At 50.1% G+C, this 22,481-nt stretch overlaps 1 protein-coding gene across 2 annotated transcripts; it reads left to right on the forward strand.

Annotated features, from left to right (window-relative positions):
- The first annotated feature begins 303 nt into the window (after positions 1-303).
- Positions 304-22,235, forward strand: GRK6 (G protein-coupled receptor kinase 6). Of its 2 annotated transcripts, XM_044661621.1 has the most exons (17): positions 304-415; positions 5,134-5,229; positions 7,748-7,860; positions 8,150-8,227; positions 9,504-9,604; positions 9,893-9,985; positions 10,327-10,390; positions 15,299-15,439; positions 16,258-16,448; positions 17,180-17,217; positions 17,293-17,382; positions 18,437-18,645; positions 18,737-18,874; positions 19,224-19,361; positions 19,459-19,593; positions 19,934-19,935; positions 20,770-22,235. In XM_044661621.1, exons 1-17 carry the CDS (start codon positions 364-366, stop codon positions 20,861-20,863), a joined length of 1,773 nt encoding a protein of 590 aa, XP_044517556.1. In that variant the 5' UTR covers positions 304-363; the 3' UTR covers positions 20,864-22,235. The 2 variants fall into 2 exon arrangements, with proteins under 2 accessions (XP_044517556.1, XP_044517557.1); XM_044661622.1 differs by lacking the exon at positions 19,934-19,935.
- Positions 22,236-22,481: the final 246 nt, after the last annotated feature.

Raw genomic sequence — 22,481 nt, forward strand, 5'->3', positions numbered from 1 at the left:
AACCCAATGGGAGGCCGGCGCGGGGAGCGTGTGAATTGCAATTGGAAGTAGGGAGTAAACAGTAGGCGGGGAGTGGGTGGGCCCGGTGGCGGCGGCGGCGACCGCGGCGGGGTGGGGGGGGGAGAAGGGGGAGCAGCTTTAGGGGGAAGGGGAGGGCGGGGGAATGAGTAGCCCCGCGGCAGCAGCAGCTGCAGCAGCAGCAGTTACAACAGCAGCAGCAGCAGCAGCAGCAGCAGCTGGCTGGCGGCAGGCGGCGGCGTCTGCTGCGGCGGCCCGGGAGGCCGAGGCCGAGGCCGTGGCGAAGTCACTGCAATCCCGGCCGGCTAGCTAGCCAGCGGGCAGGCGGGCAAGCGCCACGGCCCCATGGAGCTCGAAAACATCGTTGCGAACACGGTGCTGCTCAAGGCCCGGGAAGGTGAGCTAGGTTGGAGCTCGGGTCCGACCGGGCTGAGATTGGGTCAGGGTTGGGGCCAAGCTTGCGCCGGAGGCGGAGGCGGAGGCCGGCCAGCCCCCGGAGCTGCTCCTGGCCTCCCCAGCCGAGAAGAGTCCGGAGCTCCTCGCCGCCCAGGGACCGCAGCCCTGGGCCCTGCATGCCGGGGCCGGGCGGCTCCCGGGCCCGCGGACGCACGCGGATGCTCGCCCTGGGCCAGTGAGGAGCCGGCCACGCGCACAGGAAGGACCCCTCTTCCGGACCCGGGGCCGCCTGGCCCCCTCCCCCGCTCCCTGTTTATCTCCCCGCATCCCACCTGCTTTGACTTTCCGTGGGGGTGGCCCCAGGGAGGGGGAGCAAGAATCCAGTACTTGGACTCGGGCTCCCCAGGTTTCCTATCGGTCCTGTGCCCTCCCGTGGCAGCCCCCCGGGGCCTGGCCCCTTTGGTGATGCTGGGCAGGCGCAGCACCCCCCCCCTTTGTACCCGGGGTTCTTGTTTCCGGCTCAGTGCCGAAGAGCTTGGGGTGCTTGGGTGAGCTTGGGGCCCGGGCTTCCTGGAAAAGGGAACAGGCCAGGCTAGGCTGGGGACCCTTTTGGCCTCCCTTCTGGAAGCAAGTCAGAGAGAAGTTGGGAGGGGACTGAGCATCAGGACCCCATTGGTAGAGGCTGACCTCTTGAGAATGACCTAAGATGGTGATATGCAGTGTGAGGAAGACCCTAGGGACTGTTCCAGGAAACTGGTATCAGAGCTTTTTTAGCTGTTTGGGGGAGTTTTCCATTTTCAGTGGGTGACCCCTATGCTGGGGCCCTCTTGTAGACTTGGATATTCAGCTTTGACTCTGAAGGCCTAACAAGTCAAACATAGTCAAAGTGGTTCTTATTGGGGTGGAGGGAAAAGAGTTCACTGGCCCAATGAGAACATATGGTGGTAACCCGAAAGTTTTTCAAGGATTCTTTGGGGCCCCATGAGGTGGCTAGCTAAGAGAACTGCCTGGAGCCCTAGGAAAAGGGAGGGAGAGGGATGTGTATGTCAGTGTCTGTGTAGATTAGAGTAGTATATAGTTAAACAAATGTTAAATTTGGGGTAGGGTTTGAATCAGCTTCCTTGGCCCTCAATTTTCTCATCCATAAAAGGTGGCTAGAATAAGTAATCTAACCTCTGAGTTCTTTTCCAGCCCTAAGTCTCCAATCTTATAATTTTCTTTTCTCCCAAATTCTTCTAGCAGTTCAGACCCATCATAGTACTATATATAGACAGAGACCTGGCCACCCTAAATGCTCTGTTGCCAGCATGGTCTGACTATAAGCCATGCTATGGACAGGGGATCTACTACCCCAACTAGCCATCTACACCAGGTTGTATCTAAGTGACCCTTGGGGTGTCACATTTCTCTTCAAGGTAAAGTCCAGTCCACATACCTACTAAAGATGTTGGGAATATAAGATCCATACAGCCTCAGGGCAAAAATAACTGGCTGTTCCCGTTGTCTGTAGGCAAGGCCTTATCCCAGAATGGGGATCCAGTTAGTTGGTAGTGGCCATTACTGATCCATACTTCCAGTACTACTACCAGATGAGCTACATCTTTCTAGATTCTCCTACTTGTTACCTATGTGACCTTGGACAAGTCACCTAACTACTAACCTTAAATTTCTTCCTCTGTAAAATAAGCCAGTTGGACTAAATTATCTCTAAGGCCCCTTTTACTTCCAAATCTGTAGTCTAGGATCTTATGGTTTCTGCTCCCTAAGGGCAATGACTGTTTTAAATTTTGTCTTGGTATCCTGAGTGCTTTCTAATACAATGCCTAGTTTGTCCTTTTTTTGGGGGGGGAGGGGGGTGAAGGTAGAGACAGAACTGTGATTTTTATCAACGTATGAGACTCCTAGTGAGGAAATTCTACCAATCCAGGCTGGCACTTATTCTATAACCTTTATCTTAAATCATTCCCTGGTATGTAGTTGACACAATAAATGCTTGTTGAATTGAATTCCCCTGAAAATTCTGCCTCTATTCTAATGGATATTTTCAGCTTTATATATTCTATACACACACATATGTCCTATCCTCACCCTCAGCCTTTCATGGTGGCACAGTCTCAGCTAAGGATCAGCTTGGATTGAATAGTCCCTGGACCCAGTGTGCCAAGAGCATTGTGACCTTCCAAATCTATACCTTCTTTGCCTTTGTTCTTCTCTTTTTTTTAAACCCTTACCTTACTGAGTAATGGTTCCAAGGCAGAAGGGCTAGACAATGGGGGTTAAGTGACTTGCCCAGAGTCACACAGCTAAGATGTGTCTGAGACTACATTTGAAGCCAGGACTTCCTATCTCTAGACCTGGCTCTTAATCCACTGAGCTACCAAGCTGCTGCCTCTCCTATCCCTTTTAAGCTTTCTTTGACTCATGACAACTGGAACTGGGTTGACTGGCAATAACTAGCCCCCCATTAGATCCTCAAGTCAGCCCCAGCTCTGTCTATTATCTTGCCAACTCTGTCTCTTTAGCTTCGTGGTTCTGCCTTTTGGGTTTCTTAGGCTAGTACTAGCTTTTCCTCTAGCTCCATGAATCCAGTGCACTCAGACAGGTACTGTGGACAGATTGTCTTCCTGCCAGAGATATCCAGAGCTGGGCATAGGATCTGGATGTACTCAAAAAAGAAGTAAGAATTGTAGTGTCTTGTCTCTCTTGGTAGCTTCAGTAAGTGACCCATCTAGGATCCAGTGAGAAAGCCCTTCTTGGGCATGTGCTGGGACCCTGAACGATAGACTTCTGGCCACCAGTGCTAACATGACCACCCAAGAGGCATCTGGCAGACATTCAGCATTGGGCAGCCTAGCTTGGCTTATCTCAGCTCCCTTATCAGGTCAGCCAGACCAGACTTTCCTTCTATCCCCTGAGAGATGTCTTCTGGTTTCTTTTTTCTGCCTCATCATTCTGCCCAGGATGGGGGGGGGGGGGTGTTGGGGGGTGGTGGAAGGCACTGTTCAAGCTGGTCCTTCTGCCTTGGGCTATAGATATCTCAATGCCTTAAGGGTTTCTTGGTGGGGAAGATTAGTCCTAGGTATAAATGCGTAGCTTAGTTGAGGAAGAATATTGGCTTGTCTAACCTGGAAAGACCTGAGGAAAGGGAGGAATTGATAGCAGCTTAGTGATGCTATGGTAGTAGCTTCAGCTGTGATAGGATTTCTTTCATTCAGGGCCTGGGGTGGGCTGGGTGAAGCTTAACAGACAGCTTTGGGGGGCCCATGGTAGGATCTGAAACCCATCCTACTCCCAAGGACTGATTTTTCAGGCCCAGAATCTCCTTAAATGAAAGAAGGTCTTTCTTCTCACCCTTCTTAAAAGCCTCTTCCTCCCCCTGTGAACATGCTCTAGGGAGAAAGAGGACAGGTAACTAGGTATTGGGTGGGGAAGAGGAAGAAGCAGGAGGTAGGGTGGGGACAGGATATTTGCATGAGACTTTCTGCCGCAGCCTTGATGTGGCCTAAAGGGTGGGAGGAAGTAGCTTGTGGGGAAGGGGAAGATGGAGTGGTTAAAGCATATAAGTGACCTGCAGAAGGTGGGAGCTTGGTGGAAAAACTTCTTCTGCATCTCTCTCTTTTCTTCTGGTCTCCTCTTTGAGGCTGCAGAGCCCACACTATTAGAGAGGAGGTGGGGAAGGTTAGGGGAACCTTTCTGGGTACTAAAAGCCATATAATTGGGCCCAAGGCTAATCCAAGACCTCAAGTGCCCTTGTTGCTGAGTGAAGCAACCTCCTAGGGCAGGCCCCCAACAGACAGGGTTGGAAGGGAAGGATTTCCCAACGGACATTATCAAACACTTCCTCTTTGAAGCTCTCTCTCTCACTGCCTCTGCCCAGGCATTGAGTAGGTTTGCCCTGCTCACATTCTAGGTAGTCTGTGGGTGCAGGACACCCTCCATCTTGGCTTCTGCTCAGCCGCTACCCATTGAGCCTCATCAATAACTCTTTGTGATTCCGCCAAGGGTAAAAGTAGAAGGGAGCTGGCTCATCTTTGGGTGGAGCTATAGGCCCAACTACCTTTCATAGGGTCATAGGATTTTAGAGCTAGAAAGGACCCTAGAAGTTATCCCATCCACCCCCCTCATTTTATAGGTGAGGCCCAGAGAAGGAAAGCGATTTGCCTAAAGTCACACAGGTAGGCAGTAACAGAGGTAGAATTGTCACCTGTTTCTAAATCCAGAGCTCTTTTTACTATGCTATGTTCTTTTGCTATTATTAATTTTTATTAATTTTTTTCAGAGTTGGGGGTAGGGGGTGGACAGAAAAAACAAACCCTTGTAGGAAATAAGAATAGACAAGTAAAACAAATTCCCATATGGTAACATTCTTTCCTTAGGGCCAAGACCAGCCTCTTCTCTGACTGTCTCTCACTCCTCCCATGGGGCCCAGAAGTCGCCCTCAGCCTTAGGCCTAGCCTTGCCTCCCCTGTACACAGTCCTGGTACCAAGTTGTATACATCCCAGGTTTCTCCTCTAGGAGCTCCCAGGACCTTTGGGAAGGAAAGGGGCATGGGTAGAGATGGACCATGGCTAGAGCTGGGAGCCAGGGTGTGCCCCAGTAAGGAAGGAGAGGAAGAGGCTAAAACTGGGCCTCGAAGTCCAGGGGCCGGGGAAGAAGGCAAGTCCTCCCTCTCCATGAACCCAATCACCCCCTTCCTAATCTTCCCATGACCCCTACAGGCGGTGGTGGCAACAGAAAGGGGAAAAGCAAGAAATGGCGACAGATGCTTCAGTTCCCCCACATCAGCCTGTGTGAGGACCTTCGTCAAAGTGTGGGTAAGGAAGGGCCTGGCCTTTAGGCTTCTGAGGGGCACCAGAGCAGGCAGCTAGGCCCCACTCAACCCCAGCCTAGTCCCCCTCTGTGTCTGTGTGTCCCTGAGCCAGTTGGTCCAGCTTTCTGGGCCTCTGTGTCTGAAAGGGGATTTCATAGATGACTGAAGATCTCTTAGTCAGGTGGTCCTGCTCTGGGAGGACTGGCTCGGAGGAGAGGTGCTTGGCTCGGCTGCTCCCGCCCCTCTGCCTTGGTTGGGGTTCATAAGTGTACCAGGTGTGGTTTGGGACAAATGGTTCCCCCATTTAGGGAGGGGGTGTGGCAGGAAGCCAGACTGTGTGCACCACCCACTCCCCCTCCCCCACCAGAGGGTTTCAGTTCCTGAGCCTGGGCTGGGGGAAGGCCTACTCCACCCCAAAGTCAGAACTTCCTGGGCCCTGGCTTTTGCAGGCCGCCCCAAACCTGCAGCCCAGAAGGAAAGCTGTGGGAGTGACCACAGTTCTCCTCTTAGCCTGAACAGGCCTGTTCTCTGGCTGTGTTAGTTTTAAGACCAGAAGGGCTGATGGGGGGGTCAGTGGGGAGGTGGAAAGTGCCTGTAGCTAGGGGGATCCTTTCTGGGTTCAGATCTGGCCTGACATTTTACTGAACTTGACACCCCCACCCCCAAAGAGAGAATAGAGTGGAGGAAGAAGAGGAGGCCCAGGACTGCCCTCAGGGAGCTCACTGTTAATATTAAATAATGTTGGAATTTGAGGCCGGATATGATAAGGTTTAGTGCCCCAGCCTGAGCTGAGCCTCAGCCCTCACACTTAGTAACTCCTTACTTATCTCTTTAGGAAAAGTTTGGAAAGAAAGTACTTTGTAAACCTGAAAATGTTGCAAATATGGACACTCTTACTGTTATCACCATTGCGCTCAGTGGAAGAAGTATTTGGCACTTAGATGGCCTTGTATGAGCATGCTACCTTCTCTCTTGGGACTCAGTGTCCCCTCTGTAAAGCAAGGGGGGGTAGGCTGGGCCAGGGCAGCGATGCCATGGATGCCAAAGATGGCACAAAGAGTATTCTCTGTGGACACTCAGCCACCTTCCCCTCTTCTCCCTCCCCCTAGTTGGGAGTTTGTTTTAGAAAGGCAAAGGGACTCTGGGCCGAGCTGCTCCCCTTCCCTTCTCCACTGTCCCTGATGGCATTTTTTCACCTCCCTTGCCCCTCTGCCCAGCAGCCAATGGGAGCACATGGGGGGGGGGGTAAGGTGGGCAGATCACAGGCAGCTGAGCTGGAGGGGAGCAGAGCCCTTGGGCCACTCCCCTCCCCCTCTCTACACTCACTGAGAACATTCCTCACTTCAGCATCCCAGTGGGAGGGCTTCCTCCCCTATGTGAGAGGGGGCCTAGGGGGGGTGGGACATGGTACTCTGTGGGGAGGGCCAGGCAGAGCACTCGGTCTGGGGTGGGGGGTAGGGGCAGGGCCAGGCATTCTGTCTTTCAAAGGTTCACCATCACTGGGCTAGGGGATTACCAGGGTCTCTATCAGCAGAAGGTTCTCTGACAAACTCAGATGAATTGCTGTGGTTGCCCCAAGTTGGGGCAATAGAGGCTTGGTGAGACTAGCCAACCTTGGAAAAGATTCATCTGGAGAGGTGGGCTGGAGCCAGCCAGGCCTTGTAGGATGGGGAGATTAAATAGGCAGAGAGCAGACTGGGCCAGGTCCCTAGGTGTAGGAGCTGTCCATTGGGAGACTAGCTCAACAAGATCTTGAAACCTAGAATTAGACTTGTGCCTTCATCCATGCTCCTAGGGCTGAGGGTGACTAACATCCCTGACTCCAAGTTGCACTGGCCCCCGAAGCTAGTGTCCCTCTTTGCTGGACTCCCAAGGTGGAGTTAAGGCTGAGATATCAGAAGAGACTATAAAAATGCCTGTCTAAAAAAAAGGTGGGAGGCAGGGAGGGGAACTTCCATGGAGGCCATCAGGATTTGCCCTCTCCCCTCCCCACAACACTTGAGACAGAAGCACCTCTCTGTTCTTGAGCCCTGTATTCTTGAAAGCTATACAGGAAACCCCTGCTTCCTCCCTAGTGATGCCACACTTCAAATACTAAGGGTGCAGAAGTAGTCTCCTCCTCTCTGTGGAACCTCCTACTTCCCATGGCCTGTCCAGGTCAGAGGGGCCCTGAGGTGCATGGCCCAGTTTTCTCTCCATCTGTCATAGGATTTAGAAATCCCTTCAATCAATAAGGAAAAGTGAAGTGACTTACCTAGAGAGAAGTGGGTCTTTTGACTCTAGATCCAGGACTCTTGCCACTATTTCCTGCTATTTCCTTCCTGTCATACCTCCTCCAGAAAGCCTCCCCCAACTATCCCAGCCTACTTCCTCAGGGCCAAGAGACCAGAGTACCTGGCTGACACAGTGCCCTGACCAACTGAACTAAGTCTCTCCTGGCACAACTCTGCTGTGGAGGATGCAGGGAGGTAGGGGGAGCTACCTGGGCTGATGGTAGCCACAGATATTCCCTCTGTTTGTAGAGCGGGACTACCACAGCTTGTGTGAGAGGCAGCCCATTGGGCACTTGCTCTTTCGGCAGTTCTGCGAGACACGGCCGGAGCTATCCCGATGCATCAGCTTCCTGGATGGGGTGGTAAGGGCTTCCTCTGCTTTCCAAATGTTCCTGTGACCAGGGTGAGGGAAGTAAGCCTCCTGAGGGTCTTCTGTTCCAAGGCCAAGGGCCTGGAAATCCTAGCAGGCCATTCCTACCAGCAGTGGTCTCAGGGTAGGAGCATCTTCAGTATCTTCCTTGGCCAATTCCCTATTGGATTTTGGTGTTCAGGCCCAGTCCGCCCCGAGTATTCCTCCTGTTCTGGCCCCTTCTATACACCCTACCTTTCTGAGGCTAAGACCTTTAGATCTTAGGGTCATTCTTCTTATAGGCTGAGTATGAGGTGACTCCTGATGATAAGCGGAAAGAAGCTGCCCAGAGGCTGATGGAGAACTACCTGAACCCCAAGGTAAGTGAGCTGCAACCAGGCCCTACTAGGACCAGTGAGAGAGCCTCATCTTGGGAGGAAGGAGTCTGTCCTTGCCAAAAAGTTTGATCTGGTCAGTGATAGGCACTGGGCTGTCCAGATCATGCAGAGCCTTTTGGCTCAGAGCCTTTCTTACAGGAAGAGGCAGACAAGTGGGAGGAACCAGGCAAACCCTGGAGTATGAGAACTCCTGGACCTAAAGGGCTGGGCAGTAGAAGTCATCTAGTCTAAACTACTAGCACCTTCTAGAATATTCTTTTTACAGAAGAAGTACTTAGTCTTTTTAGTATCATGGACCCCTTTGACCATAAGGTGAAGCCTTTGGACCCTATCTCAGAATCATGTTTTTAAATGCATAAAATGAAATGCATAGGACTACAGAGGAAACCAATTTGAAGTACAGTTTTAAAATATTTTTTAAAAAACAAGTTCACAGAGGCAGCTAGGTGGCTCAGCAGCTAGAGATCCTGGGTTCAGATCTGGCCTCAAACAGGCAGGGGGCTCACATGTGACATGAGGGTTGCAATTTGGGCACTCAGGCTCTAAAAGGTTCACCATCACTGGCCTAGTCCTAATCTGCCTTAGAATTAATAGTGAGTATAGATTCCAAGGCAGAAGAGTGGTAAGGTAAGAAGTTCACAGACCTCAGGTTAAGACCCACTGGCTCTTCTTGGAAAAGGATCATCTATCCTTAGTTTTCTGGACACCATTCTCTGTTCCCCTGGCTTCCGCCCACCCTATCCATGCATGAAAGCTAGTAGACTAACTCTACTTTCCAGGTGAGTACTTACTTGTGTACAGGATAAGGACTAGAGACAAGAAATGCCAAGGCAATCACAAGTATCTGCCATCTTGGCTCACGCCTGTCTTTCCCTCTGGCTGCCTGCTTGGAATCCTGCTGGAGCCAAGCAGAGTCCCCTGGAGCTTGCTTCAGGCCCCTCACTCAATATCCAGCATGACCTAACAGACAGTCAGGGCTGTCCAGCAGTGGTCCAGGCTGCAGCAGAAGGTAGAGAAGCCAAGAGTGGATGACTCCCTATCAGGAAGGCTATAAAAGTATTCCAGAAGGGGCAGGGAGTTTGGACTCTGACCAACAGCTCCAACTTTTTATGAGTTCATAGGCCTACAAACCCTTGGTGCATGCGTGTGGCCCAGGAGAAAGCTCAGCTCTGCTTTTTAGAGCTCATTGAGGGTTAGGGCAGGGTAAGTTGCTCAGCCCTTCACATTGACTCTTCTCTACCCTTGCTGGAATTCCCAGTGTACAGACCACATCCCTGAAGTTCCTCCCCAGCTAGTGAGTGCCTGTGCTGACAGACTTGAACAGGGGCCCTGTAAAGACCTCTTCAAGGAGCTCACCAGGTGCGTATCAGCCCATCCTTCTATTCTGTGGAAACAAGAGGAGGCTATCCTATAAGGTCAGTCTGGCTGGAACGGGGACGGGGACGGGGTGGGGGGGGGGGTGCCTTGGCCTCAAAGATGGGCTCTGCCCTGGGAAAGCCTGCCACAGTGGGGCAAGAAGCTGGGAGTCAAAATCCCTAGGAAAGGGAGGAAAAGGAAAAGCCACCATCCCAATCACCCGTTGTCCTGAAGGGCTCCTTGTGTGATGACTGAAGCCAGCTGAAGCTTCAGCATTCACTATACTCGCAGGCTGACCCATGAATACCTGAGTGTTGCCCCCTTTGCGGATTACCTCGACAGCATCTACTTCAATCGATTCCTACAGTGGAAATGGATGGAAAGGTGAGTATTAACTACTTTTGTTATACTAGAAGTATCAGGGTCAGGGGGTGCGTGGGGAGGAATGTATGTATTGAGCTATTGGGGTGAAAGGATGTCTTGATGGACAGTTGGCCGAGGCAGCCAGTAATCTTAGATGAGGCTTAGGAGACCTGCCCTGCATTAGTAGAAGAGAGATTCAGCACCTACCTTCTTCCCATTTCTAGCTGTAAACTTGTTATTCCCCTACCCTCATTCTCTGATACTACCCAGACATAGCCTTCCCCCATCCACATCACCCAGGTGGAAATCCCACACCGCCTCAGGAATTTACTTTGGTAATTCTTCTCCTTTCACCTCTGCAGGCAGCCAGTGACCAAAAACACCTTCCGCCAGTACCGTGTGCTGGGCAAGGGTGGCTTTGGAGAGGTGAGTGGCCTTGAATGCATTGGAATTTGTGAGACTAGACCTTTGGATGGAACAGGGGACCCAACTCTCAAAGGGGAGCTTGGTCCCCCTGCCAAGGAGATAATTCCTCCTATACATGCTACTGTACTCTTTCATTCACTAGTTCCCAAAGCTTTTGGAAAGGCAGTGAGTGCCCTTTGTGTCTTATCCCACTATTGCCACCACTTTTAGAGACATGACCCAGGTGAGAAAGAGTGGTAATAGGCCTCCAGATTCTCACCTATTTTGGTTTCCTTCTCTGAGAGGTTTGAACCAAAGTTCATCTTTGTTCTCTCTACACTGCTCCAGTCTCTGTCTGACTTCTGGGGACCAAGATGGTGGGATGGAGAGGGGGTGGAAGGGACCAACCATTTCATTACTGAGACAAGCTCAGAACATTTAAGGAAAGAGTAATTCAGCTTGGCCCATGGTAGCTAAATGGAAGGATCCTTTCCATCTATGATATAGGAAAAAGATAACTAGGCAGAGACTAGATGTGAAATAACAGGTCGGGAAGGCTTGTGTCCAAATCCTGGCTCTAAATTTTACCAGCTTTGTGACTTTAGGTCATACTCTGAACCTTGATTTTCCCATTTGTAAAATGGGAATGATACATCCTTCCCTACTTCCCTTATAGAACTTGTTTTGTTTTGGTAAAAAAAAAATGGTTTTGTAAACCTTAAAGAGAAGTGGCAAAAGTGAACAGTAGTGGTGGTGACAGCTGTTGGTACTGCTACTATTACTACTACTACTACTACTACTACTACTACTACTACAACAACAATGCTTCATCACAATATGAAGGTGACCCTGAGTTCCCAAAGACTTCATGCTTACTGAATATAAGTTCTTCTGCCAAGCCGGAAAGGCTTTGAATGCAGGTCCAGTGACAGTCTGCTGACTCTGAGGACTAACCCAGCTAAGAAGTATGAAGGAGCTCATCCCCAGTGGGTTGTCTGTAGGCAATGGTAATTCATGAAACAGAAATATAAAATGGCTCTTGGACTTGTGGGGTCCACTGTCATTTCTAGTGATAGCTATATAATGGCAAAAAAGGAGGCAGTGGGTGTAAAATATTTAGACTACCCACAAACACCAACTTTAGATATTCTCAATATGAGATCTCTCACCAGTGAACTTTTTTAGTTCTGAAATAACCGAATCACATCAGTGTTGGCATTCTTAAGATAAATGAAGCTAGAATGGAAAAGGAAATTACAGCTAATTGGAAGGGTGGCTCATTGGTTCTCCTTTGGGAAGTAAATAAGGACTTAGCAGAATTGGTGTGTTTGTGCATTCAAAGGCAACAAGAAACATTTGATAGCCCACTTGGTCATTTCCCATAACACTTATAATGAGAATAAGCAAAAAAGAGCATCAAAAAGATAATGATTGTAGCTTATACATCAACATTTGTTGCAGACAATGAGTAGAGAAATTCTATGACAAACTAGACCAGATCCTCCAAACCAAGTCAATCCTTCCCTTTATATTTGATGACTACAACGCAAGATGGAAAAATGGCCAAAGGTACAGCATGGTTCTGTGGAAGATCATTGGCTGTGGAGTCAGAGAACCTGGGCTCATATCTCATCTCTAGTATTTACTACCTTTTTGACCTTGGGCAAGTTACTTTGTAAAATAGAGTTGATCTTCATGCCACTGAGGTCCTTCCCAACTCTAAATCTAGATCCTATGTACATTGAGAATATGATTCAGTTTTAAGAGACTAAAGACTTGTGGACTACTCAGAAACCTCATGTCTGTATATTATGAATACTTTAGTAAGTATGTTAAGATTTTTAATGAGATGGACACCTAACAACATCACAGGAAATGAAATGGACTACCCTGACAGACATGGAAATCATATCAGAATTAGCCATCTCTAGGCTTTCACATTCAACCTCTAAGGAGAGAAGGATCAAAAAATCAGTCTCAGTGTGGAAGAAAGGCTGAAAATGACAAGGACTGGATACATATCCAACAGCTTCAAACTGGCATTTTTTTTTCCCTCCCTCCTTGCCCTCCCCACTTCTTGCCTGGCTTATTTCAAGCACTTTATTAACAAGAAGGGAAACCGTGATCATGACTTAAACCATTTTCTGCAGATGTCAACCAATATGAAGCAGTCACCACCACAGGGAGGCCAAAGGAGCCTAGGATAAAATATCCTCACTGAGAAAACACTAGACCTCCTTGCCAGGTGGAGAGACAAAATAGCCAAGAACAGCACTGATTTAAAAATCCAAGCCCCAAGCACATTTGCAAACACTATAGAGGAGAATGATAGAAGTTCACCAACAGCAACACCTCACAGAACATTTAAAAGCAGTGGGGGGCAAAAACAAGTCTGTAGAAATCTTGGTTTGAGACCCAACTAAGCCAGAATATTGCTGAAAGCATTCATCAATGAAATGGACAGGACAACAATTAGAAGAGAAGTGCAGTGGGTATGTTAGGGCCCTCCATTTACAATGGTGACAGTAAAACCACCACATTTTATTCCTAATACTTCAGTCTCTTTAAGAGGAAGTGAAAATGGCACTTAAGATGAAGTTAGAAAAAAAGCACCTGGATCAGATCAAAGTACACACCAGGGGTATCCATGCTGGAAGAAATAGTATCCTGAGAAGCATCAAAGGATCATATTTTGCCTAGTCCTTGCCCTTCTGTCTTAGAGTTGTTACTAAGACAGAAGGTAAGGGTTTAAAAAAAAAAAGCAAATATGCTACCTAGTGGGGGAGAAGATAACCAAAAATGATTTTTTAAGAAGTCACATGAAGAATAATCAAAAAAGGTATGGCATGATTTCCCATAGCAGATTCCATCCTCAAAGCTACACAATATCTACATATTAAAGATAAGGATCCTTAATCTACATATCTACATATGCAGAATATCTACACTATAATAATTGCTAACATTTTATAAAGTGCTTACTATTTGCCAGGCCCTGTGCTACAGGCTTTATAATTATTTTGTATATACATTTAAACAATGCTCACCTTCTATCTTAGTTTTAATTCCAGGCAAAGGGCTAGGCAGTGGAGGTTAAGCAACTTATCCCAGGGTCACACAACTAGGAAGTGTCTGAGGTCAGATTTAAATCCAGGTCCTCCTGACTCCAGACCTGGTGCTCTATCTACTGGGCCACCTAGCTTCTCTACAGTTATTTAATTTGATCCTTACTACAGCCTTGGGAGGTTGGTGCTACTTTTATCTCCGTTTTACAGATGAGGGAACTAAAGCAAACAGAAGTTAAGTGATTTGCCCAGGGTCACACCCATCATATTTACAATCCTTTATAAGGTTATTTGTTGATACAAAAACAAAAACAAATCCAGACTCATTTGACTTGGTAGAGAAAGATGCAACCTTACAAGGATTGCCTCATTCCTTTGTAAAAGTCCTTGCTAAATGTACCCACAAGGATGCAAGACATAAAATAGGAATATAGATGTCTGCCAGAGGTGTTCACTAGTACTGGGGAGATGTCCCATGCAGGATTCAAAGGGGAAGCATTCTCTTTAATCAGTTTTTTGACTGTATATAAACTTTAATTAGAGGTATTCCAAATGGGTGATCTTTGTCCAATGACTAGTATTTGCAGAACTGAACCACATCAATATTGACATTGAGACAAATGGTTATAGTAACATCAAGCAAAACAGAAAACTGGAGAGCTGAGAGCCTGCCAAAGAGATTCATCTTTGTTCCTCCTGTTCACAAATGGCATGCTAATTAATCTAGTCCCTGGTACGATTTAGGGCTCCTTCATGAGTTCCTTCATTATTCAGAAAAAATGGGCCTCCCTGACTTTATAGAGATAAGACACTAAACATGGAATTTCTTTAGATGAGGAACTCCCTTTACTAGTGCTAGTTACCACCACTGCCACTTAAATAGTCTCTAGAGACCTGGAGGTTTAGGGACTTGTCCAGCATCACACAACCAAACCAGTATGTATCAGGAGACTTGAGCCTACCCTTTCTGGCTCTGAAGCTTTATCCATTATATGGCATATACCTACCTATTGGAAAAACCAAATGGATAACAAGTGTCAATTATCTAAACATGCAGCAGAGTTTATACAACTGTACTGGGGTGGAGAGTGATATGAGCCAGTAATTGAAGAAGATGGGAGAAGGCAAAAATGCATTTGCTTAATTACCCGGCACCTTCATTGGCCCCAAGCTTCTTCTACCCAACACACAGCCTCAACTTTCTAAGCCAAAGACTCTTGGTTATGCTCTGAAGTTGTAGATCTTAAGATCTACACAAGTCACCAAGGAATCAAAGTTTTGAGTATACCAAAGTGCATGCTTGGGGCTGTAAGTTGGTTGTAGCATTCTTAGACTAATGACCTCTGCATAGAAAATGACAGGAGGAATGTCATCCAGATGATGGAGAACAGATGAATGGGCCAAGTTCAACCCCAGTACTCAGGAGATATAAAAAGACTTCCAGGGAGTTTGGACAAGCTCTTCCCTGCAGGATCAAAAAGCCAGGCATTGACAAAAATCACACAGGATAGGAAGGCAGGGCAGAGGGAAGTGCTGTGCTAGAGAATATCCACATTGATGAGATCATAGGGCCATTGATGTGTCATTATTTCTGCTAAAGGAAATTTCACCTCAGTTCCTCAGTAAAGTTTCCTTTTATCTCAATTGTGCCAGAATGGGATTTAAAAGGGAAAGAGCCTCATTCTGACCAGGAGAACTGGTAGGATCTAGGGAATCCAGGGCTAAACGGACCAAGGAGCCTTTGGAAACCCTGATAGAAGACGATCTGAGGCTAGGCACGAAGGATGTGGGTTTGGGGCTAGCAGCAGGGCCCGGAGGATCAAAAGAGAGCGAATACTCACTGGGCATCCTTCCTTCCATCTAGGTCTGTGCATGCCAGGTTCGAGCCACAGGCAAGATGTATGCCTGCAAGAAACTAGAGAAGAAGCGAATCAAGAAGAGGAAAGGAGAGGCTATGGCTCTGAATGAGAAACAGATTCTGGAGAAAGTGAACAGTAGGTTTGTAGTAAGTACAGAGGAGGCCTTTTCCTTTACCCCCAGTCACCTCCAAGAGAGGCCTCTGAGCCTGCCCTTGGCATGACCTCCCTGCTCTCCACATAACCCTGGCCTTTCTCTGCCCTGCCTCAGCTGCCTTTTTATCTGGGAGCTGATATGGACAATGATTCCTCCCACTGATAGGAATAGCAACTTCCCACGGGACCAGCATCTCCAAATCCTACCCAGGAGGCCAGGGCCCTGTGCCTGGGGAGCCCCTCCCCATAAGGCATCAATTTTTCCACATCCCAAGTTAGTTTCTTAATCACACCTGGGAAGCTTCTGTGAATGAAGCAATTATAATCTGGTCCACAGGGAACTGGCCAGCACTGTGCATACCCTGCCATGCCTGCATCTGGCTCTGCTCTCCAAGTAGGGCCTGCCACACACATATCACACACAGACAGCCATGCATACATATCACACACACACATCACACACACTCTGGAATCAGTCTAGCCTCTGCTGCCTCACCGATTTGGGGCTTCCCAAGAGGGGACCACTGCCTTGAGCCAACAATTTCCAAACCACCTAGTGCCCACAAGGGTCCCTCCCTAGGTCTCCTCTACGTATGAGGTTGAAAGAAAGACTCCAGCCAGGACTGATGTGGTCCTTCATCCCTAAAGCAGTAAGATCGCCAACTCCCACCAGCCAGTGTGGGACCCCTCTGGATGTGGAGCCCTGAACAAAGGGAGGGGTGGAGGCAACCTGCTAATTACTGAGGAGAGCCTGGGCTAGTGGGCCGGCAGCCCACTGTTATAACACTCAGGTCACTGCTGGGTATTTCAGGTGAGCCTGGCGTATGCCTATGAAACGAAAGATGCCCTTTGCCTGGTGCTGACTCTAATGAATGGAGGAGACCTCAAATTCCACATTTATCACATGGGTGAAGCAGGATTTGAGGAAGCCCGCGCCGTCTTCTACGCGGCTGAGATCTGCTGCGGTCTGGAGGATCTACACCGAGAGCGGATCGTGTACAGGTAGGCCTGGCTAGTCTACCAAAGGGTAATGTTGGCAGGCTCTTGGCCATGTCAAGGAGAGTTAGTTGAAGTAACTGGGAATGCTTAACCTGGAGAGGAAGAGTCCATGGCTGATTAGAATCATCTATTACACTCCCTCCCTAGGGCACCCTTACTATCAGTCCTATCAGGAGCATTCTATCTTCAGGTATTTGAAGGACTATCATGGGAAAGAGATTGGGCTCTTCCATTAGGCTCCAGAGAACAAAATTAGCATGTATATGGGCAAGTAACAGGTTGACCCTTAATATAAAGAACTTCCTCAAAATTAAAACTGCCCAAAAATGAACCAAGACACTCTTGAGAGTACTCTTGAGACAGTAAATTCCAGTCACTGAAGCCTTGGAAGCAGAGATTGGATGTACCCTTGTGGGGATATTCTAAGGATTCAAGCTCTGGATAGGCAGTCAGAGAAGAGTTGGGCTTGGGTCCTGTTTCTGTCAGGTACTTGCTGAGTAAGGACAAGTCATTCTCCTCATCACCCCCCTAGAAAATGTCTTAAGTCCTGTTCTAGGTCAAGTAGCCATGAGTTCCATGAGGTCCTTTTTAGCCCTGAGAGTCTTTGTGTTTTGGGGGACCAGTGTTGGGCCAGAAACCTGGTCCACAGAGGGGCAGGATCGTCTACAACTGGGGAATGCCCATTGTTCCAGCCCCTGCCAAATGTAGCACTAATCCTGCCCCTTTTCCCTCAGGGACTTGAAACCAGAAAACATCCTGTTGGATGACCATGGTGAGTGGGGGAACAAGGGCGTGTGGGGGTTGGGCTAGTTCTTCTAGTCCCACTCTGACCACCTCTCCCTTTCAGGCCACATTCGAATCTCTGATCTTGGACTAGCTGTGTATGTGCCTGAAGGTCAGACCATGAAAGGTCGAGTGGGCACTGTGGGCTACATGGGTGAGTGTCTTCCCCCTTCCATAGGGAAGCTGCCTTCCTGACCTGGGCTTCTTGTACCCTCTGCTAGTTGTACAGAGCTAGGTCAGCCTATGCATCTTCAGTAAAACTGCCTTCCTTCTCCCTCCCACCCCCCCACCCCCCTTCTCCTATTCCTGTTTCATTTTTTCATGGGCTTTCCACTACTACCCATCATTGCTTCGTCCATGCAGGCTCCTGTGCCCTTTGGCCCCTTAATATCCTCTCTCTATACCACCACCACCACCCCTACCTAGTCTGTGCCCTCCTTATCCCTGAGGGACAGGAGGTAGTAACAAACTAGTCAAGAAAACTCATTGCTTTTTAGGTATTAATGAAAATGTTAGCTCTCACAGGGCCTTAACCTCCAGCAATGAGGATATCCAGGCATGGAGAGGATAAGAGTGGGGTGAATGCTTTTATCCCACCAGCAGCCATTTGATTATACCTAAAAGAAAAATGTTTTCTATGTCACTGTGCCAGATGGGCTAGTGGACAACTAGCTTGGGTCCCAAGCCCTCCTCCGTCACACTCCATGCTGCCCAACAGTGCACCAGCAATAACTGTGTCTACATATGCCACTGCCTTGTTCCAAGAGACCTGACCTGGTCCTGTGGCTGCTAAAAACTTCCCTGTCCATTTTTGGAAAGACAAATTGGGGGCCACTTGAGGTCCCCTGTGTTGCTGCTTTCTGGCTTCTATCCTGCCCTGGAAAGACAACATGGCTAAGTAAAAGTAAAAGGAGCCCTAAATTTGAGATGAGTTTAAGTCATGGTTCTGCTATTTCATGGCTCTGTAGATTTTGGTCAAGTCATTTTCTTTTCTCTGGGCCTCAATTTCTACCCTTCTAAAATGAGGGGTGTGGACCTAGATCATCAGTAAGGTCCCTTCTAGACTGTGCTTTTACTCTTTATACCCCTCTCAATCCTGTGCTTTTATTTACTCTTTGCCTTCTTCCTGGTGGTACCTTCCTCACGTTCTCCCCACTAGCCACCATCACGGACACTGATGTAACACTGTGTCCCATGTGTCCCCCCAGCCCCTGAGGTGGTGAAGAACGAGAGGTACACATTCAGCCCAGACTGGTGGGCCCTGGGGTGCCTGCTGTATGAGATGATTGAGGGCCAGTCACCCTTCCAACAGCGAAAGAAGAAGATAAAACGAGAAGAGGTGGAGCGGTTGGTGAGGGAGGTAACAGAAGAATACTCAGCCAAGTTCTCATCCAAGGCCCGATCTCTCTGCACCTCGGTATGTGAATGTGGTGGGGCTGTGAGGGCCAGGGCAGAGGAGGCTATTTCCCACCCCAGCCCAGGGTCCTGACCTCCCTGCCTTTCTGCAGCTCCTGTGCAAAGACCCGGGGGAAAGGCTTGGCTGCCGAGGAGGTGGTGCACAGGAAGTCAAGGAACACCCCATCTTCAAACGCATCAACTTTAAGCGCTTGGAAGCTGGGATGCTGGAACCTCCCTTCAAGCCCGATGTGAGTGCTTCCCTGGCTCTCCTGACTCAGGTGGCCCCTAGTGGGAGCCAGCTTTGGGGACTGACTAGGGCAGGACTGGGCTGGGCTCCAGCACACCAGCCTGCACAGAAGTCAGAGAACCAGCAGCGTTGGGTCTCTTGCATCCCTGACAGCTGAAGGGATCAGAAGCTCAGCTCCACAAAACACCAGAGGCCATGGGTGGCTGGAGAGAAAACAGGCTGGGGCACTGGGCTGGAGTGAGTGGGGGGCTGCCAGGTGTGGGGAGGGAGTCTGAGGGACCTTTTGGCACCTCCCATTCCCTGGCCTTGCTGGGTCTCCCAGAGAGCCCTTTCTCTCTTCCCCCTCTCAGCCTCAAGCTATTTACTGCAAAGATGTGCTGGATATTGAGCAGTTCTCCACGGTGAAGGGTGTGGAATTGGAGTCTACAGACAATGACTTCTACCAAAAGTTTGCCACGGGGAGTGTGCCCATCCCTTGGCAGAATGAGGTACACGGGCCTGCCTGGCACAGTGGGTGGTAAAGGACAGTGGGAAATATCCCAGCACAGCATTCGCTCTGACCACATTCTTGCCTTGTGGCCCCAGATGATTGAGACGGAGTGCTTTAAGGAGTTGAATGTATTCAGCATGGACGGAACAGTACCCCCAGACCTTGACTGGAAGGGCCTACCCTCCCCACAGCCCAAAAAGGGCTTGCTTCAGCGACTCTTCAGCAGACAGGTAATAGGCAAGCAGGCGCTGGTCCCCCAAGAGACAGCCTCTTTGGCCTTCCCTATGGAGCTGGACACTCCAGGTACTCCCAGAGTGTGCCAGGTGCTACTTGAGCTGCAACTCCATCCTGTCAGCCTCTGCCCCTGAGGAAGAGACTATTCTGGGGGGGTCACACCTGCCCCCAAACTTGCTCCTGCACTGGGACTGGGCCCTGATGACAACTTCCCCCAAAGTTCCCTCACCCACATTCTTGTGTAGAAGTTGAGGCGGGGAAGCAGTCAGTTCCCTCTGCCTCAGAGCCTCCCTCCCTCCCTGCCGGGGCCTCATTCATGCTGTTTTCTCTTTCCAGAGGTGAGCCAGTGTGTGGGTCCCGGCGGGGCCTAATCCCTTCTGCAGCAGTGGCGAGATGTGGGCAAGAGGAGTCCGGTGCCTGGTGCCCTCCTTCCCCCCTTTCTGCCTGCCCACTGCTTCATTTCTAAATGCCCAGAGCCACTAATCCTTGCTTGGCTGCCCTGTCTGCCCAGGCCCTGCCTTCACCAGCTTGGTTGAAGAGGCTGCAGGGAAGGAGTTCAGTTGTCCCCTATTCTACTCTGCCAAGCCTCCCTAGAAGCCACCAAGTTTATCTCCAGAGACAATGGCTTGGTGGGGGGAAGGGGACCCCCTTTCTAAATGTGAACACACATCCCCCACCCCCACCCTCGCCCCCAGATCACCAGCCCTGGCTCCTGCGCCTGGTACCTCCCAGCTTCTGGGACATGGGTTAGTGCCTTCCTTCCTCAAATAGGGCCAGGAGCCTGGAGGCGGCTGTTGTTGCTCTGTGTCTTATCCTCTGTGGCTGTAGCTTTCTTTCCTGTAGGTCTGTGGCCAACTTCTGGTGCACGGGCCACAAGGGAACCTGGATGGGCTCAGCCACGTCCATCTCACTCTTCCCCAATGCAGGCCCCTTTGCCCCCTAACTCTGTTCTGCAGCTGGCCTCAGCGCCCCCCCATATCCCCTGGGGGGTAACCAACTCTGCTCATTCACTCAGGGGTGGGAGATGGGGAGGGGGGGGGGAAGGAGCATCCCTGCAGGCACCTTGGGGCGACACCAGGCTTCCTGAGGCCAGTAACATTGTTCAACCCTGCCTGCTCTGCTTCCCTCTCTGTCTTCCCTGTCTCTCCCCTTCCTTCCCTTCCCCTTTCTAGGACTGTTGTGGGAACTGCAGCGACAGTGAGGAAGAGTCCCCCACCCGCCTCTAGCCCCGAGGGCCTGACACCCACGCCTGGCGGATGGCGGTAGCGGCTGCCCACCAGCTGCCCACCGGCCCTGTTTACAGTTTTGCACAATTGTCCTTAAAGATGTCTGTAAAGGCCCATCGAGGCACCTCAGAGCCGGGCAATCCCTGCACATGCCAGGATTGTTCTAAATCTTTGGCTTGCTAGGGTCGTTTCCCTCGCACCCTCGGGAGTGGAGCAGGGAGGAGAAATCTGCTCCATTCTTCTACCCAGCCTGAACGGGGTGCCCTAGGACACCTTTCTAGAGGTGGCAGATTCTGGTTCCCAAACCTGCCCCCTAGGAATCATTGGAATTTTATATATTTATATATCTGTATGTATGTATATATCAACTGTAGATTTTTAAATCACCGGGCAGAGGAGCCATCTCCCCCCACCACCACCACTGCCCACTGTACTCACTGTGGCCCTTCCTGGGCCAGAGCAGAGAGGGGGGAGATTTATTGCCAAACCAAAGGGCCCCCACCTGGCCCAGAGGGGCTGCTGGGCAGCTAGTTTGGGTCCTAGGCCCTCCCCCATCACACTCACTGTGTCACCCACCGTGAACTAGTGACAGTTGTGCCTACATATCCCACTGCCTTGTTTCCAGTGGCCTGGCATAGCCCTGTGTTTGCTGGAGACTCCCTCCCTGCCTGCTTCCAGATAGGAAAGTTTGGGGCCACTTAGGGCCCCAAAATAAGCCTCCACTTGGGGACAGAGGTAGCACAGACAGGAAACCAAGGCCTGGCCTGTGGCTGCCACCCCTAGGAACCCCCCCCTATAGGACCGGTGCCATCTGCCCAGGGGTTTGGGCCATGCGGCATCACACCCTCTGGGTAGGATTTCATTGTGGTGGGGGGAGGGAGGGAAGGTTGTCTGGATACCACCCTTAGTCTTCCCAGAAGGCATCTTTCTCTTCCATAGCCCCTGCCAGGTCTGAGCAGAGAAGCCTCTTCTCTCCCCTGGTGGCCTACAGCTCATGTGCCTTCCCAGGGGCCAGAGAAGTGGGGCCTGGGCTCTTCTCCCTCCCCAGGACAGCACCCCGCCATCCCCTAGGGGTGGGGGTGGGGGAGGGCAGTTTTTTTAAACATTCCAGCCACATTGCACAGTATCCACTTGTCCTTGTGTGAGTTCCTAGCAATAATCTGCCCCTTCCTTGTGTTTCTGAGCGTGTGGCGTGCCTGTCCTCAGCCTGGGCCCTGTCATCCCACTGAGCCAGGCTTCTTGGGACTGTGACTTACCTAAAATGGCACCATATCTGTGGTAACATTTGCTTGCACTGCACTGATGTTCCAATATGTACAGACTGATTTTTATGCCTTTTATTCATTGTACGATACCCAGTGTCTCCATTGTTTCCTTCATGCAAACGTGAATATGATAAGAGCACAAACCGACTGCCGCTCCCCAGCCTGCCTCTTTCTTGGGATCCCTGCCATGGCCCCCTGTAGGAAGAGCTGGGGCGGGAGTGGGGGCGGATGACTGGAGAGCTCACCCCACAAGCCCACTTTACAGCAAAGTATTGGGGGTAAAACTAGCTAGATGATGCCGAGTGGCCTCCCAACAGTGCCAGTAGCTGGATCTAGGGAAGGGAAGGTCCGTGCCCTGGCAGACCCTTAGCCCCGGGCTTCATTTGCTTTTTC

The sequence above is a fragment of the Gracilinanus agilis genome, chromosome 2, assembly GCF_016433145.1.
Source record: "Gracilinanus agilis isolate LMUSP501 chromosome 2, AgileGrace, whole genome shotgun sequence".
NCBI lineage: Eukaryota > Metazoa > Chordata > Mammalia > Didelphimorphia > Didelphidae > Gracilinanus > Gracilinanus agilis.

Coding starts and splice junctions, on each gene's coding strand:
- GRK6 (XM_044661621.1), top strand. CDS start 364: ATGGAGCTCGAAAACATCGTTGCGAACACGGTGCTGCTCAAGGCCCGG. Junction 17,383..18,436: donor GGGCACTGTGGGCTACATGG/GTGAGTGTCTTC, acceptor GTGTCCCCCCAG/CCCCTGAGGTGGTGAAGAAC. Junction 18,646..18,736: donor CCCGATCTCTCTGCACCTCG/GTATGTGAATGT, acceptor GCCTTTCTGCAG/CTCCTGTGCAAAGACCCGGG.